The following is an 18,959-nucleotide window of genomic DNA, read 5'->3' as shown; positions in this document are numbered from 1 at the left end:
AGTACCTGGTGGGGCAGCAAAAATGGGGTGGCATTGGGGGGGGGGGGTCTGGCTCCTAGGGGGGCATGGGAGGGTGAACAAAACAGCCATCTCAAATGGCAATTAACATAGGTATGCTTCTGGTCTTAGAAATGCATCAAGACTTGAGAGACTCAAAGGGAATCCCAGTTTTGACAGGTATAACTACACATCTTCACTGGATTATGTTTACCTCTTTTTCTGTTTCAGTGGTGACTGTAACATTACAATGATCTCCATAACAGAACATGAGAAAGAATATCAAAAAAGCACAGACTGAAACAAAAACCTGATAGAAGTTCCAACACTTCCCCCTTAGACCCCAAAATAAAAAAAACAATGTTAAGGCTGATATTTTGTTTTAGTAAAAAAGCAGCAGAAACCTAAATGAACTCAGTCCACTCAAATGCTCAACTACACTGCAGAGTGCATGAACATCATGGGAAATGTAGTTCCAAAACATCTGGGGTGCCAAGGTTCGCCATCACTGCTCTATATGTTTAACTTGGGGGGGGGGGATATGAAAAATTGCCCTCCCCAAACAGGATATTGCACTAAACCTGTAGGTAAATAAGGAAAAACTGAACTTTCGGTAAGTGAAAGAGTGGGCTTGATAATAAGGTTGGCAGTGCCTCCACCCAGAACAGGGCCTCTATGAACAGAGGGGATTCCATTTCTGGAAAATGAATCAGTATTCTAAACAAAGTAAATGGAAACAGAGGAGCTACTGTAACTAGCATATAACATTAACCATAAGTACACTATATTGTCAAAAGTATTGGGACACCTGCCTTTACACGTGTTTTGGATCGGATCCGAGATTTTTATATCTGCCCCCCGGCCAAATTGGTTTCGATATGGCGTGTGCACACTCTGAAATAATTCACTCTGAGACACGCACAGCTCAGTGTAAAGTTACTTCTGCTTTATTGTTTCCTCTTTTCAACGCTTTTATAATATCAGCCAGACATTCATGTCAGACAAGGCAAAGCATATACAAAACGTAATATTGTGACAATGTATAAGCTTTAATCTAGGTTATGTCCATATAGGGGGGTAGCAATTGATCATAGCTATATAGGGTAACTTCCTTCGGACAGGAGGCACAATCTTCTTAACTCTTTGCAGTCCAGTTTCACAATAAGGGAGGGGTGAGCTCGCAACAAGATCTTTGAGTAAGGTCAAGGCTGATAAGCAGTAGCAATCACAAATATATATATATATTGAAATAGGCATTTTATCCTGATACTCTAATCACATCCATTACACACTCACATGAACTTTAATGGCATCCCGGTCTTAGTCCATAGGGTTCAATATTGAATTGGCCCACCCTTTGCAGCTATGACAGCTTCAACTCTTCTGGGAAAGCTGTCCACAAGGTTTAGGAGTGTGTCTATGGGAATGTTTGACCATTCTTCCAGAAGCACATTTGTGAGGTCAGGCACTGATGTTGGACGAGAATGCCTGGCTCGCAGTCTCCATTCTGAGGTTGAGGTCAGGGCTCTGTGTAGGCCAGTCAAGTTCCTCCACTACAAACTCACTCATCCATGTCTTTATGTACCTTACTTTGTGCAGTGGTGCGTTATATAAGAAAATTTAAAATCGTACATACATCCAATGTACAAATATGTATTATCCGCAAAGGGCCGAACAAGTGTTCTGGTGGAATTGTTTACATAAACCCATAAACCCAGGTATATAGTTAATAATAAAGATACCTCCAGATGAATGTTGCAGCAAAGTTCAATTGCAGGGGCCCCTGAGGATGATAGGGAGATCCTCCAACCATTGTCCAACCATCCTGCAACACAGCTATTCACTAGCAGAAACTGTGGCATGGCACTGGAACTCAAAGTCAGCCTATTTACTCTGTGTCTTAGTCCCTAGTAGCATCTAATCTGTCATGCAACCAGACCTTAAAGAGGTTGTAAACCCCTCTTTGTGATTTTTACCTACAGGTAAGCCTATAATAAGGCTTACCTGTAGGTAAAATGAATATGTGAAGGTTTAGGAGATATTCACCCTGCATGCAGCCACTGATGTCAGTGGCGCACTTGCTCTAAAGGTCTGGCTTATCATGCCGGAACTTCTGAGCTTCTTGCCGAAACCGAGGACATCATCGCAGCCCTGGACACTCACGCTGTTGGAGCCATCGATCCCCAAAGAAAGGACAGAAGAAGATGTCAGACCTCTCAGCGGTGACCGAGGACCGCTGAGAGGGCGTCGTTCTAAGGTGAGTATTTCATAATGTGCTAGTGCGCGATGCACAATAGCACATTATGCCTTTGTGTTTCAGGGTTTTTTTTTCCTCTCAGTTTACAACAGCTTTAACTACCAAGTGGCCGTCGGATGCCCAACCTGACTGTAATCTTGCTGGTTATTGAACCCCAAGCTAAAACTATCTATAGAATCCCAGACTAGAAGGGACAAGGTTAACTAAAATACAGGAGTATTAATATGGCTCAGTAGTTAAAGGTAAAGTGTAAGGCACCACATCCCTCTATAAATAAGTATTTTTGGAGCAAAGGAATGGTATTTTACAGTTGCCAGCTGAGTCCACCAAATAGATATATTTAACACATATAATATTTCTTGTAATCCATATTCAAAAGTTAAAAGCCAAAAGAGAAACTGTTCCATATACAGGATTAAACAGTGGGTGTTGATACATTCTACTGGATTCCAAATGCTCTTGCTTCTTCTACATGTTTTACCAATCTTAGCTTCTTCAGGAAGTAATAAAGTGTAAGAGTACAACTACATGTAGAAAAAAATTCAGTCAGTAAATGTATACACAGATCAAATGCATAGGTTATATCAAACACATATTTCAGTCACATACCAATGCTTCGAAGACTCCAACCCCACAGGGATTAGATGTTATGCATCAGAGAAACACAGCCCCTCTAGGACTGAGGGGTGGCGAGAGATAACCTACAGATCCACGCCAAGCGCCCACACCCCTCGTATGGGGTCAACCGTAGAAGAGGTATAATGACTCAAGGCAATCCAATTCTACAATATAAATGGCAACAAGATGGGTATGTTTGTTTAACCTGTGACCTCAAAAAGGTTCCACTAAGACCACTTTCACACTGATACCGCTCCGCTTTAGCAGTAAAGCGCCGCTAGTTTTAGCAGCACTTTACCGTAGTTTTAGCGGCGCGGGATGATTTTAACCTCTGCTAGTGGCCGAAGAAAGGGTTAAATGCCCCCGAAAAGCACCGATGTCGAAGCCCTTTGCAGGAGCTTCGGCAGCAGTGCCCATGCATTTTAATAGGAAGGGGCGGTGGAGGAGCAGTGTATTCACCGCTTCTAAACTGCTCCAAAGATGCTGCTTGCAGGACTTTTTCTAACGTCCTGCAAGCGCACCACCCCAGTGTGAAAGAACTCGGGCTCTCACACTGGGGCTGCAGGGGAGGCGTTTTTCAGGCGCTTTAGCTCTTTAGTGCTTGAAAAACACCTCCAGTGTGAAAGGGGTCTAACTGTTATAGTTCCTGGAGTTAGTAAATATTTACTAAAAACACTATATAAGCAAACTACTTTGAGAAAGCAAGTCCAATGCGAGTACAGCTGAGTCATCCACTTATAAGATGTCAAAGTTAAAATCTGTGGAAAAAATATATAAAGAATGTGCCCATATTCCATAGCAAAACGATTGTGTCCCAATCCAGTAGACAGAGGGCAAAAGATATTTGTAAATTTAGCATAATGTCGCTTACATTAATGATACATCGTTTGCTGCATATTTAAACTGGGATAGAGTTAAATGTAGAGGTGTATGGAGCCTGTTTCCCCTTTAGGTAGTCTGGCCCCACCGTGACATCACACGCCGATGGGAAGGAGGAGGTATGAAAGCCAGGAGTCCGGCAGCCATCTTGCTGGAGCCTGGGGAGTCACCTCTATGTGGAAAGCAGACAGCAAACACACAGTTTTACAGGTGAGTGGAAACAGGCTCCATACATTGCACTTTGTCTATTGGATTGGGACACAATCATTTTGCTATGGGATATGGGCACTTTTTAGAAGGTGTTGGAAGATGCGCTTTTTGCTCAAATTTTCCACTCTTTCTTTATAAATTTTTTCACAGATTCTAACTTTGACATCTTATTAATGGACGACTCAGCTGTACCCGCATTGGATTTGCTTTCCCCAAGTAATTTGTGTTTATAGTGTTTTTAGTAAGTATTTACTTACAGGAACTATAACAGTTAGTGGAAGCTTTTTGAGGTCCCAGGTTAAACAATAATACCCATTTTCTTGCCATTTTTATTGCAGAATCAGGTTGCCTTGAGTCATTATACCTCCTCTGCAGTTGACCCCGTACCAGGGTTGTGGGCGCTTGGCCTGGTCCTGCGGGTTATCTCTCATCATCCCTCAGCCCTAGAGGGGCTGTGCTTCTCCACTGCATAACATCTAGTGGGGTTGGAGTCTTGGGAGCATTGGTATGTGACTGAAATATGTGTTTGGTATAACCATAGGCGTGCGCAGGGGGTGTGCCGGATGTGCCTGGGCACACCCTAATCACCCTGTGAGGTGTAGATTTCCCCTGCTGATATTGTACCAATGCCCCTGAACTGGGCTCCCCAAAAATGATTTACAAAATAAAATAATTAAAATAAAAAGCTACTGACACTGTCCACGGCCCTACTGACACCAACCTCTGCTCTACTGATAAGTCCATGCTCTACTGACACCGTCCATGTTTTAATACATTTGGGGTGCACACCCTAATGCAATAGGCTGTGCACACCTATGGGTATAACCTATCCATTTGATCTGTGTATACATTTACTGATTTCATTTTTTTCTTCATGTAGTTGTACTCTTACACCTTAATACTTCCTGAAAAAATCAAGATTGGCGAAACATGTAGAAGAAGCAAGTGCATTTGTAAACCAGTACAATGTAATAATACCCACTGTTTAATCATGTATGTGAAATTGTATTTCTCTTTTTGGCTTTTAACTTTTTAATATGGATTACAATAAATATATGTTTTAAAAATATTTATTTGGTGGACTCATCTGGCACCTGTAAAATCCCATTTCTTTTGCTCCAAAAATTCATAAAATAACAGAAGCTGCATATAAACTCTATTGCAATACTGGGGGCATGGTGGGGGTGGCGCCCTAGCATCCATGTTGTCTATTGCAATAAACCGGTTCACCTACTAATATACTGGAAGGTGACAACTACACACGTACAGTATCACAGACCAAGGTATCTGGCACTGTGCATGTGAGATAATAACAAAAAGGACAGAGATACGTCTGTCACAAGGATTGAGCTACGCACTCAAAGAAGCTATTGACAGCTGCAGTTAAACTATTAGAACATATGGATAATTGCCTAATAGTCTCTGCTTCTGGTCTGGGTGAAATACAGCAGCAAAAGCAGCCCCTGTGTGTGTTAGGTCATGTAGCTCAGTTCCTCTCTTTTTCTTGCCACCTTCTTCTTCTGGGGTTTCTGACCTCCCTAGCAGAGACCTAGGAAGTACCTGTCTATAACCAATTACCTCTGAGTTAATCAACAAACAGCTATTTACAAATACAGAGGGTAGCAGATCCCTATAGTTGTATGACATTGCATATAATGCAGCAGCAGCAAATAGGAAATACAGTTTAGAGTTTAGAGTTTAGAGCTCTCAACACTAAAGTGCCTGACAGAGGTGGAAAGCTGGTCAGGGGTAATTCTGTTTTCACCCATAACAGAAATATTTGTTTTTGATGGACTGATGTTTAAATATCAGCAAGCCTTCATAAGAGCTTTGTTTTTAAATCATTTATGGCATGTGGTTATTTATTTTAAACTAATGGCCCGTACACACGATCCGAATATTGTACGGCCGATCGTACGACTGTTCTCGCTTAATAGTCACAAGTAGAAATTGAATAGCTAAATAAAGTCACGAAAATTCTCATATGACAGACAAAAAAATTGGAAGTGATGTCACATGTTGTAATGTATTTGTATTGTATTTTCAGGCGACAACTATACTGACTAAACGAAAATCGTACGATCTGGAATCGTACGAGGAAAATTTTCTTGTATGTCCGATCGAATAATATCGGATGAACGGTCGTGATCGGCTGTCAAAAGTAGTGTACACACGATCCTTCCTCGGACGACCGTTTTCGTGCGATATTCGGATCGTGTGTACGGGCCATAAGGCTGACATTGTTACCCTGGACAGGATCATGAAAAGGGGAGTGAAAATACTCAACTGTTTCCACAGCTCACTCCTTTGCTGCAGGATCACCATTAAGAGCAGTGCCTCACTCATCCAAGCAGCTATGGAGTGACCTGTTGAAATGGCTGAGTACTTCTCAGTCCTGCATAACAATCATCAGCAACAGGATCACAAATGATCACAAAACCTGCCTATAGTGGACTGATGGCAAAGCTACAGTATGTGCAATATCTTTCCCCCTTTAAACTGTATATTTTAATATTGTTTGCGGAAGCCTCTTTTTTAATTTTTCTTTTTTTTTTACAAACTCATTACATGCCTCTTGATGGTATAAAAGTGGTGTGCTCACTAGGATTATCAGCTGTTTAAATAGCACTGCTGAATACTTACCACTATTCTAAGATATGTTCTGCAGCCCATCCTTGGGAATTGTTTTTCCAAACATACTGAACTGTGCATGAGTAGCATGGTCCTGGAAACCATTGAAAATGAATGGGCTTAAAGATTGCCAAAATTGCCTTGAAGACAGTAGTGATAGTTTTTGAATAGCACCAGAAATTCTGAAACTGATTGGTAAGAGATACAACCAGTAAAATCCTCAACAGGTACGGGGAAGGTGTAGCATAGAAAGCTGTTTTTTCATTTTAGAAGGAAATAAAATTCCTCTTTAAATCCATCAAATATCCAAAAAAGTTGTTGGCTAGAATATTATTTTAACTTTATTTTCTTTTACACTGTAGGTATTTTGGATGTAACGGCGGGAGGACAGCTCATACTTACTGGTGATCCTAAACAGCTTGGACCAGTATTAAGGTCCCCAATTGCCATGGAACATGGATTAAGTTAGTAAAGTTTGAAATATATACAATATTAAAATAATAAATCAGTATATACTTTGTTTTTTCTTTCTTTTTTTTTCTTCTACTGTCACTTTACAGCTTTTAATTTATAATGTTATCATTGCAGGTATGTCTTTGCTTGAAAGACTAATGACCCATAATCCTTTGTATGAAAAAAGTATTACTGGAGCTTATAACCCTGAGTTTGTTACCAAGCTTCTATTGAACTACAGGTTTGTCAGTGTTTTGTAGAATAAAGATGTCATTCTGTTAGCAGAACCTGTTTTATGAGCCTGAAATTTCACTTTACCAGCAACAATGTTTTATGAATGCTTGTTATGATTACTGATAAAGTGTTTTAGTGTTTTCATAAGTACAAAACATAAATGGGATTTTAAGGATTTTCAAGATCATTTGACAAAATACCAAAATGTACTGTGCAGGTAAGGTTGCCACGTTTCTGGGAAAAAAAAAATATTGGTCTAATGATCTATATTGTATAACCCTACATTCATATCTCTGTGTGTGGCTGCGGGTGTGGGAATTGCAGCAATTCCCGAACCCGCCTGCAGTGAAAATGCACTGCTCTGTGGAAACGCGCTGGGCTGACATTCATTTTGAATGGCACCTGGCACATGTAAAATCGCAGAGCGGATTCGTGAACCGCAGGGAAATTGCATGGTCAGTCGCATATGGCTGCGTTTTTTTGCAGAAACAGAGTCACGGCAGCCCATTCATTTGAATGAACTGCTGTGCAAACGTGGCATGCACAAATTGCGGATATGTGAACCTAGGGTTAATTCTAGAACAAGACCTTTTTTTTTTACCAGCAAGGCCAGTAAAACCCTTGCCAGGTGGCAAACCTATGTGTAGGCAACATATAAATGTTAAAGCAGTTTACCAGTTTACTAGCTATACTAAAGTGCAGTCATACTGTTCGCTTTCCTAACAAATTATTTAAAAGATATTCAACATTTTGTAAATGCAATACCTCTTCATTAAAGTGGAAAGCAAGTCAAAAGCTAACTAAGCTTAAATATACTCCCACCCCATTATAAGTCTATCTACCCTGTAAAAGGAGAGATGTTTATGCTTACCTATTCTGAAGTCGTTCTGGTTTTGTCACAAGATCTCTCCAGCGCTGGCTTCAGTGTAGAGGAGAGATCGCCAACAATAGCTGCTGAGCCTGTGAGATAATGATACCTATAGGCTTATTATGGGGAATATGTTGTTGGCTGTCCCTCCTATACACTGAAGCTGGCTCTGGGTCGTAACCATGTGACCAGACCGAAGCGACTTCAGAAAAGGGAAGTATAGGCATCTTTCCTTTTACAGGGTAGATGGAATAGGCTTAGAATTTGGGTGGGAGTAGATTTAAGCTTGGTTAGATTTTAACTTGCCTTCCACTTTAACCCCTTCCCGACCGGCGCACGCCGATGTACGTCGGCAGAATGGCACGGCTGGGCAAATGGACTTACAGGTACGTCCATTTGAATTCCCACGCCGTGCCATTGCGTGCGCGCCGGCCGGGAGCTCCGTGAGTCAGGTCGCGGGTCCCGCGGACTTGATCGCCGCGGGGATACCCGCGATTGCCTCACGGAGAGGAGGAACGGGGAGAGGCTGATGTAAACAGCCTCTCCCCGTTCTGCCTAGTGACAGTGTCACTGATTACAGCTCCCTGTCATCGGGAGCAGTGATCAGAGTAATGACACTGCTAGCCCATCACCCTACAGTTAGTAATCACTCCCCTAGGACATACTTAACCCCTCCCCGCCCCCTAGTGGTTAACCCCTTCACTGCCAGTGTCATTTACACAGGAATCAGTGCATTTTTAATCGCACTGATCGCTGTATGAATGAAAATGGTCCCAAAAATGTGTCAAAAATGTCCGACATGTCCGCCATAACGTCTCAGTCACAATAAAAATCGCTGATCGCTGCCATTACTAGTAAAAAAAAAATTATTAATAAAACGCCATAAACCTATCCCCTATTTTGTTAACGCTATAACTTTTGCGCAAACCAATCAATAAACGCTGATTGCGATTTTTTTTTTCCCAAAAATATGTAGAAGAATACGATCGGCCTAAACTGAAGAAAAAAAATGTTTTTATATATATTTTTGGGGGATATTTATTATAGCAAAATGTAAAAAATAATGCGTTTTTTTTCAAAATTGTCGCTCTTATTTTGTTTATAGCGCAAAAATAAAAATCGCAGAGGCGATCAAATACCACCAAAAGAAAGCTCTATTTGTGGGGAAAAAAGGACGTCAGTTTTGTTTGGGAGACACGTCGCATGACCGCGCAATTGTCAGTTAAAGTGACGCAGTGCCGAATCGCAAAAAACGCTCTGGTCAGGAAGGGGGTAAAATCTTCCGGGGCTGAAGCGGTTAAGGGATCATTTGTACCATGGTAGTTCATTAAGGGGCGTTAAATGCATTATCTCATATTGCATTTAGGCAACCTATCCATTTGAACCACAACAACTGAAAATTACAACATTTTAGTAATACAGCATATCTCAATGAAATGCACTGTAGTGTGTTACCACACGTTGTGGTCCAGTGCAACAGAATGGCATCAGAATGCACCAACTCATACAAGGTGCCTTACCACTTTGTGTGATGGTGTTAACTAGCCCTAAGGCTCGGTTCACACTGGGGCGACTTGTCAGGCGACCTAGTCGCCTGACAAGTCGCCTCCCGTTCTGTGCTATGGAACCGTTCTAATCGGAGCGACGCAAGTCGCTCCGACTTAGAAAAAGGTTCCTGTATTACTTTGGGGGCGACTTGGGGCGACTTGCATAGACTTCTATGCAGAAGTCGTCTCGCAAGTCGCCCCGGCAGTCGTTTGCAGGTCGCCTCGCTGAGGCGACCTGCAAGTCGTGCCGCCCATGTGTGAACCGAGCCTTAGAGCCAATGAGATATCTTTTAGACAATGAGAGCCCTGGACAAGACCAGGGCTAGTATCATTCCACTTTAAACAGTTATGCCTAGAGCTGATCATATGTTTCTCTAAATTAACTTAAAATGTTACTAAACCCACAACAGTAAAATCAATCTGTATATGCAGTAAAGCAGGCTTGTTATACTCACTGTGGAATCTAAGGGGTTAATCCTCTGTATTGTGTAAAAAGGCTGTTTGATCCTGTCTTCTCCTAAATTTCTGATCCTCCACTGTCCTCAATCTATCTGCTGATAAAACAGAGCCTTGGGGGCAAGCCGCACATGCTCAGTTTGGTGTGTATTGCTAGAGAGTTTTTTTTTTCTTGGGAGAGTGCATGTGATCAGCACAGTCCAGGCAGATGGTCAGGGGTCCTGCAGCCTCATAAGACAATCAGGGGACAATAAAAACTCCTCCTACAAAATTTTAACCAGACACTGATAGAAGTAAGAAGTCTGCTCTAACTGCTGATGAGAAAAGATATGTAGCAGTTTTATATATACTAAAATAATTGCATTTTCATGTTCTGTGTACTGTGGGAGACCAGATATGGTGAATGCAGTGTCCTGGGTTTAGTAACACTTTAAGTAGTGTTCTGGAAAAACATTTAGATATCACTTGTCCCAAAATTGATATGTACCTATTTGTCTAAAAGTGAAGCATGGCCAAAGATGATAGCCCTGGATTTGTACATCAAATTAGCATATTACCCATATTTTTAACCTGCCACGTTTACTTTAATTTTTTTCTCAATTTAAAAATAACCTAAATAAATAACCTAATAAATACACCTAAACTGCCAAAGACCACAAGCTAAAAACAGACACCAATACATCATTTTATCTTCCTGGGAGCCTCCAGCTTTCAGTATGGAAACCTGCACTGCAGGCAGTATGTCTGTTCCAGGGGATGTGCAAAACAGGCCAAAGTCAGTCAGCTTGCTGCTGGCAGAAAGCAAATGTCAAATGCCCCATTGAATTGGTGGCCTAACACAGCTGCCTCACTTTACCTTTTGGGTCTATCCTAGAAATAGAAGTAAACTATGTACTTACCGTAGGAGTGCAATTATTTGACCATGCATTGAACAAGTAAATTACTAACCTGGCGTCTCTGTAAAGACTCCTTAATAGTTAACATCATCCTGTGAAGATGATAAAGCAATCAGAAGCCTTTGTTTATGAGTATTTCAAGATCCTTTTTTTGGGAGGGGAACTTATTAAAATCTGCAGCTTTACATGGGGCCTTAATATCTGACAATTCTCCCACCCCATTATCTAATCGGTAAATGGCAGAACTTGAGATGCCAGAAGAGGCTCTGGGATATTAGAAAAAATATGGGCTTTGAGGCCATGGAATGGCCCCAGGGACTTTTAAATGGTGCTGGGGTCAATGAGGTAGAGAATGTAAGATAAAACAATTCTTTTATTTAACAATGTTTAAAAAAACAGACATTGACCTAAGACAAACATTTAGAAATAGATTTACAAAGTAAATACAAAATACAAAAATTTCATGGATACAGAGATTAATACCACTCTCTCAACATGTTTCGCTTTCCTAAGCTTCTTCAGGAGATATATTGTGGTATTATGATTAGCTATAAAAGTAAAAAAGATATATGTAAAGATAAGAATTACATGTCTGCTAATAAATTTCTAATCATAAATTGTTATTGGTTTAATCATAACGGGGAAAACAATTAATAATAAAAATATATATACAGATGAATCAAAAAAAAATATATATGTACATTATATATATGTACATACATGTATGACAATTATTAAATGAGAAAAAAAAAAAAAAATAAATAATTACAAACACCACATAATACATCTCATCACAAATTTCTTTTGGATCTTACTCGTAGAGAGAAAAATATAATAAGAAGTAGATTTGTGCTTAACTGATGTTTTGCTCTTCAGTCTGAGCCTCATTGAAAAGGCATGCAGAGAGGAATAAAGAGAGTTTTTCTAAAAATAGATGAAATTCTCTAAAAGAGAGAAGAGTCGAATGCAAGGATATTAACATAAAGAGGCTTCTATATATATATATATATATATATATATATATAAGGTTGACTAGCAAAAACGCTAAGCTTTGGAATAAAAAAGTCATCCAGGATGGAGGTAAAATTATGTACCTTTGAATAGAATCAATTCACAAACAATCCAAACATTACATCCGAGGGATGGTGAGACGCCAAGTTGCTGTGTATATAAACAAGTGGTTCTTATAATGCAGCAGGACGGCAGTAAATAATGGGCAGCATACAGGACCAGAACACCCGCAACTAGCTAGTGGGCAACTGAACCTGGGAGTACGTCTGCAGCCCGCCACAAAAGAGCCTGGGGGTATAAATAAGAAAAGAGGATTGGCTAAGTTTGAATCCCTAAATTTGATTCACATGAAAGGAATGCATTTTTACTAAAGAGTAGGGAAATGACCGGAAGAAACTTACTATTAGTGGTTAGAACCGTTCTTAGCAGCACTCAGATAGGTAGCGTCCATCTGCCCAGCATATCATCCAGAAAAGTGACAGAGACTGGCGGGAGAATCCCCGCTTTTAAACCTCTCCAGCGTGACGGCGTCTGACTCGCCGTCACGCTGCGGACCGAAAAGGGCAACTGCGCATGCGCACGTATCCCGGCTTCTGTGTGAGAAAAGACGTCAGGCGCATCAAGTACGCATGACTGACCAGCGGCCATTTTGGAAGATCCTATGCCATGAGCGGTGCACTACGGAAGCCCTGTAGCTCAATACTACTCATGAAGAGGGGGACGTTGGCGGCGTCAGGCATAAATGACCGATCTTCGGCCATCTTTAAAAGTCCTATGCCCTAAATATGACACTACGGGAACCGTGGGGCTAAAGGCATTTAAGGAAAAAGACCGGGAGGGAAGAAAGGCAGCACTAGTTGTCAATTGAAGGGCAACACAGCATAACAGACATTGATTACGACATGGGATGCTGAGTGCCCCGGGTGTCCGTGCAAGCCAAACGAGTAGAGAAACACAGACTGGAAAGCAACCAAAAGGACAAAATCACATCGCACAAAGAAACATTTTTTTGGGAATATGGCAATAGAAATAAATATAATAAAGAGAAAATAATTAGTAAAAATAACAATAACAATAACATCCAAAAGTGCTGAATTATTGTTAAATAAGTCATATATAGCAGATCAAATTTATATGGGGAAGTAGTAGGTGGTGATGTAGAGAAAAAAAAAAAAAAACTTTTTAAAGAAAAGGTTTGTAACTCAGAACATCATTCAAGCCAGGATGTTTCAAAGCATTAAGGGTAAAGATCAATCCAATGACAAGAGAAGGGAAAGGCAAGGTCTTTTCTAAATTTGATAGACTAGGTGCTTGAGTCATCAAGGAAGAACAGATTAAGAGTTTAGGCTTCACAGTCTGAATGCTTGTTGTGCCATTGACTCAGAAAGTATTGAATTTAGACAGCCAGTTAACAAGCATTTACGGAAGGAGGTCTTTAACCACTTCAGCCCCGGAAGGATTTGCCCCCTTAATGACCAGGCCATTCTTTGCGATACGTCACTGCGTTGCTTTAACTGACAATTGCGTGGTTGTGTGACATTGTGCCCAAACAAAATGTATGTCCTTTTTTTCCCACAAATAAAGCTTTCTTTTGGTGGTACTTGATCACCTCTGCGGTTTTTATTTTTTGCGCTGTAAACAAAAAAACAGTGACAATTTTGAAAAAAAAACAATATTTTTTACTTTTTGCTATAATACATATCCAAAAAAATTTTAAAAAAATCTAATTTCTTTGTTAATTTAGGCCAATATGTATTCTTCTACATATTTTTGGTAACAAAAAAAAATTGCAATAAGCGTAAATTGATTGGTTTGCGCAAAAGTTATCACATCTACAAAGTACAGGATAGATTTACGGACTTTTATTTATTTTTTAAAAATTTTACTGGTAATGGCGGCGATCTGCGATTTTTAGCGGGACTGTGACATTGCGGCAGACAAATCTGACCCCAAATTAGACTTTTTGGGGACAAGTGACACTATTACATTGATCAGTGCTATAAAAATGCACTGATCAATGTATAAATGACACTGGCAGGGAAGGGGTTAACACTAGGGGCGACTGTTAACTGTGTTCCCTGGGTGTGTTCTCACTGTAGTAGGGATGGGCTTACAGTGACATGACAGAGACCACTGTTCCCTAACACTGGGAACAGTAGATCTCTGTCATGTCATCTGGCAGAATTGGGAATCGTCTTGTTTATAAAGGCAGATCCCCATTCTGCCTCTGTGCATAATGATCCTGTGCGCGCCCGCAATCTCATATGCACGGACAGACGTACAGGTATGTCGGTTCCCGCAGGAGAGCCGATCTGTCGCAGTAAATGTACGTGAGCTGGTCGGCAAGTGGTTAAAGGCAGCCTACTATTTGAAGATCTTAATGCAGATTTCCTTCTAATGCCGCGTACACACGATCGGACTTCTCTTCAGAAAAAGATATGACGGCTTTTCTGACGGGATCCCGCTCAAGTTTGCCTTGCATACACACGGTCACGTAAAAGTTCGCTGAATTTACGACCGTCAAGAATGCGGTGACGTACAACACTACAACGAGCTGAGAAAATGACGTTCAGTGCTTCCGAGCATGCGTCGAATTGTTTCCGAGCATGCGTAGGAATTTTGCGCGTCGGAATTGCCACAGACGACCGCATTTTTGGATAGGAACTTTTCCCGACGGAAAAATTGAGAACATGCTCTCAATCTTTTGCTGGCTGGAATTGAGCCAGCAAAAGTCTGATGGAGCATATACACGGTCGCATTTTCCAACGAAAAACTCTCATCGGTCTTTTGCGGGCCGAAATTCCGATCGTGTGTACGGGGCATAAGGCTAAAAACACTGTGTGCCATCACTGATGTCTACTGTAATGCATTTTCAATCATGTTTTTTAAATTGTAAAATGTGTAAATTGGCATTCACAATGTATTGCTTGAGCTATGATGTTGATGCAATATCCCCAACAACATTAAACAGATCCCAGTGGGAATGGATGCAATGTTTTCCCTTCTGTTTCATTTGTTTTATTGATATTTAGTTACATATTTCTGGTTTCTATCAGTGACTTTATTAAACTTTTGTATATTATTGTTATATTAACTATGGGTATATTATTTGTTCAATTAGATCTCATCCCGATATCCTTACTATTCCAAATGAACTGTTCTACGACAAAGAGCTACAGTCCAAAGCAGATCAAATGGTTACACATGCATACTGCAACTGGGAAAAACTGCCAAAAAAGGTAAGAATTTCTGGAAAAGACATGGCTCTCAAATTTATGGCAAAAACTTTGATTCTCAAAGCGAGGAATATTTGATTATCTTTTGTTCTCACAAGCAAAAACCTAATTCCATAAATATTAGTTTGTCAAAAGACCGCTACTGTTCAAAATTCGACTGCATGCCTTCTTCACCTTACTGATCAACCTAATGAAAACAACAATCCTCACCACCTTGTAAATGATGTGGTATACCAAACTGAACGAGATTATGTATATGGAGGACCTGTCTTCCACTTTACACAATATGGAAGAAAGGTTTCGGAGACCCTGGAGTTGCTTTAAAACTACGGATGAATATCTCTGGGTCATGTCCCACATTCTACATTGACTCCATTATATAAATGCTCCAACACCTAATTAGCGCAGTAACGCAGCTCATCTTTGCTTGAAATGACCACTACCCCATGGGGAACCTACTTGTTTTTTACATACTTCCCCATTACCTGCAGGTATATAAAAGGAAGGAAAACCCTCCCCCCCTTTTATTTTATTTATTTTATTGTTTTCTCTTCTTCTCCCTCTCCCCTCCATATGCCTCCTCCCATCCTCTCCCTTCTACTTTATTCTCAGTTGTCCATACGCCAAATAATACATACGCCTCATAAACTATCTAGACCAGTGGTTCTCAACTCCTGTCCTCAGGACCTACTAACCGGCCAAGATAACTGAAATACATCACAGGTGATATAATTTGCTGCTCAGTGATTGCAGTATTCAATTCTGCATCTCCCCAAGGTAAACCCCTTTCACACTGAAGGCGCTTTTCAGGTCTTTTAACGCTAAAAATAGCGTCTGTAAAGTGCCTGAAAAGCGCCTCTCAAGGCTCCCCAGTGTGAAAGCCTGAGTGCTTTCACACTGGTGCGATGCGCATGCAGGACCGCAAAAAAAAGTCTTGCAAGCAGCGTCTTTGTTTATAAACCGCCCCTGCCATTGAAATCAATGGGCAGCACTGCCGAAGCACCTGCAAAGTTTTAACCCTTTGTCAACCCCTTCTTTGGGGTTAAAAATGCCCGCTCCCCCGCCCGCACAGTGCCACTAAAACTAGCGGTGCTTTACCGCTAACATGGCCCCCCCCAGTGTGAAAGGGCTCTAATACTTAAAATCTGGCCTGTTAGTGGGTCCTGAGGGCAGGAGTTGAGAACCACTGATCTAGCGTGTATTCGCTATACTATCACCTCAGTTTGGGGTTACTTCTGTGAATCTCTATTAACCGTGAAGCCGTCTGGCCACTTGAGAGCCCCTGAGGTTGGTATTCAAGAAACTGTTTCAATTGCACCCTCCGTTATACTTCATTCATTATGATGCTTATACAGTATAGTGGTGCTCATATGCAGGTCTGGCCCTGACCATCCCACCACTTTCTTTTGTATAACTATATTAATGTTGTTCCGCTCATGGAAAATGTATATTGGTGCTGTCCCTCATCTCTGCAATGTACTTGGTACTTTCTACTGCCTTCCTGATGTCGATTTTTGAGCACTGAATAAATAAAGAATAATAAAAGCCTGCTACTGTGACTTATTTATTTGGTTAGAATGACCTCTGTCAGGAGGTTTCTTTCCACAGCCACCGCAGCAAATATAGAATTACCTTACAAATCAATCAGACTTCTAACAATCTACAGCTGTGCTCATAAGTTTACATACCCTGGCAGAATTTACGATTTCTTTGCCATTTTTCAGAGAATATGAATGATAACACAAAAACTTTTCTTTCACTCATGGTTAGTGTTTGGCTGAAGCCATTTATTATCAATCAACTGTGTTTACTCTTTAAATCATAATAGCAACAGAAACTACCCAAATAACCCTCATCAAAAGTTTACATACCCCAGTTATTAATACCATATATTGCCCCCTTTAACATCAATGACAGCTTTAAGTATTTTGTGGTATTTGTGGATGAGGCTCTTTATCTTCTCAGATGGTAAAGCTGCCCATTCCTCTTGGCAAAAAGCCTCCAGTTCCTGTAAATTCTTGGGCTGTGTTGCATGAACTGCACTTTCGAGATCTCCCCAGAGTGGCTCAATAATATTGAGGTCAGGAGACTGAGACGGCCACTCCAGAACCTTCACTTTATTCTGCTGTAGCCAATGACAGGTCGACTTGGCCCCGTGTTTTGGATCATTGTCATGTCGGAATGTCCAAGTACGTCCCATGCGCATATATATGTTTTTCACTTATGTCCGACGCAGTAGTATTACTTAATGTTTTATAACTGTGCCTTACATTAGTCAGCTTCGGTTCTCTGCCAGTGATCGTCTCTCTCTACTATTGTTCGTGGTATGTTTGATTGCGCTCAGCCATGCAGATATATTTAATGCATTGTTAAGTGCCTTGTCATGTTTTTATACTGTATATTGTATCTATATTAGAAATCTGTTAGCAATATTATCTGCTATGGGACAGCACGCCAACACAGTGACCCAGTTCTATTCTGACTTTATTCAGTATATATTAATACTGTGTCATTCTTTCAGAGGTTTTAATCCCTTTGGCTCTCTGTTTTTTCGTGCTGCCCATTTTCATGTGCACATTTGGTTTCCACTTTCGTCTGATTAGATATGGGAGGGGTTTCTGGGGGTTGTCTATCCCCTAATTGGTTTTATTTCACTATAAATATTTTCATTCTGAGTATGGTCACCAGCTATTAAGCATCTATAATGATGTGAAACGCGTTAGCCTGTCTGTACCTTTCATCACCATGATGTAAGAGTTTTTGGATCCTCTACACTATTTTGCCACAAATAAAAGGTGTTATTCGGAATGCGGCCGTTCAGCTGTTTTCTTCAATTTTCCACGTCCCATGCGCAGCTTCCTGGCTGATGAATGCAAATGTTCCTCCAGTATTTTCATCTTGCCATCAATTTTGACCAAATTTTCTGTCCCTATCCCCAAAACATCAGCGATCCACCTCCGTGTTTCACAGTAGGAATAGTGTACCTTTCATCGCCTTGTTGACTCCTCTGCAAATGTAGCGTTTATGGTTGTGGCCAAAAGGCTCAATTTTGGTCTCATCACTCAAAATTACTTTGTGCCAGAAGGTTTGAGGCTCATCTCTGTGCTGTTTGGCGTATTGTAAGCAGGATACTTTGTGGTATTTGTGTAGTAATCTCATGTACCAGGCTGGAGGCTGAGGTGACGACAGGGCTCCCCTTGTGGCTGAGTGCAGAGTACCCCTGGAGTTGGAGACAGAGGGTGCTATGCCCAGAGATTCATGGGTTGCCTGCCGGTGAAGCTGTCTGATGGTTCCAGAAGTGGACAGCCAGGAGCAGAGAAGGTGATCATAGCCAATGATTCCCTGGAGGTACTGGCGGATCTTAACAGGTGGAAAAGCACAGATGTCGTCAGAAGCCAGGCCCGGGTCAAACACAGGAAGGCAGTCAGAAGCAGAGGCAGAAGGAGTAGTTGTGATCAAGCCGGGGTCAAACACAGGAAGTCAATCTGGAACAGGCAAGAGCAGGTCCGTGAAACAAGTTGAGTTCAGAGCCAGGAGAGAAGCCAGAGCAGGTCAGGGTAAGCCGGGTTGGTAACAGGTAATCAAACAGGAGCAAGAAACAAAGGAACACAGGATACAGATCTGACGATAATCCAGCGATTTATGAGAGCAATTGGAGTCCTTAAA

General features: G+C 41.1%; 1 protein-coding gene across 1 annotated transcript in view; it reads left to right on the top strand.

Moving 5' to 3' along the window:
* Nucleotides 1-18,959, top strand: part of LOC141128438 (putative helicase MOV-10) — a 156,020-nt gene that overhangs the window by 112,187 nt on the left and 24,874 nt on the right. The window contains exons 14-16 of the mRNA XM_073615724.1: nt 6,955-7,056; nt 7,181-7,286; nt 15,179-15,296. Of these exons, the coding sequence (XP_073471825.1) occupies nt 6,955-7,056; nt 7,181-7,286; nt 15,179-15,296 (326 nt within the window). The remainder of the gene's footprint in view (nt 1-6,954; nt 7,057-7,180; nt 7,287-15,178; nt 15,297-18,959) is intronic.

This window comes from Aquarana catesbeiana, linkage group LG02, assembly GCF_042186555.1.
Source record: "Aquarana catesbeiana isolate 2022-GZ linkage group LG02, ASM4218655v1, whole genome shotgun sequence".
Classification (NCBI taxonomy): Eukaryota; Metazoa; Chordata; class Amphibia; order Anura; family Ranidae; genus Aquarana; species Aquarana catesbeiana.
This window is presented reverse-complemented; position numbering and strand designations above follow the sequence as displayed.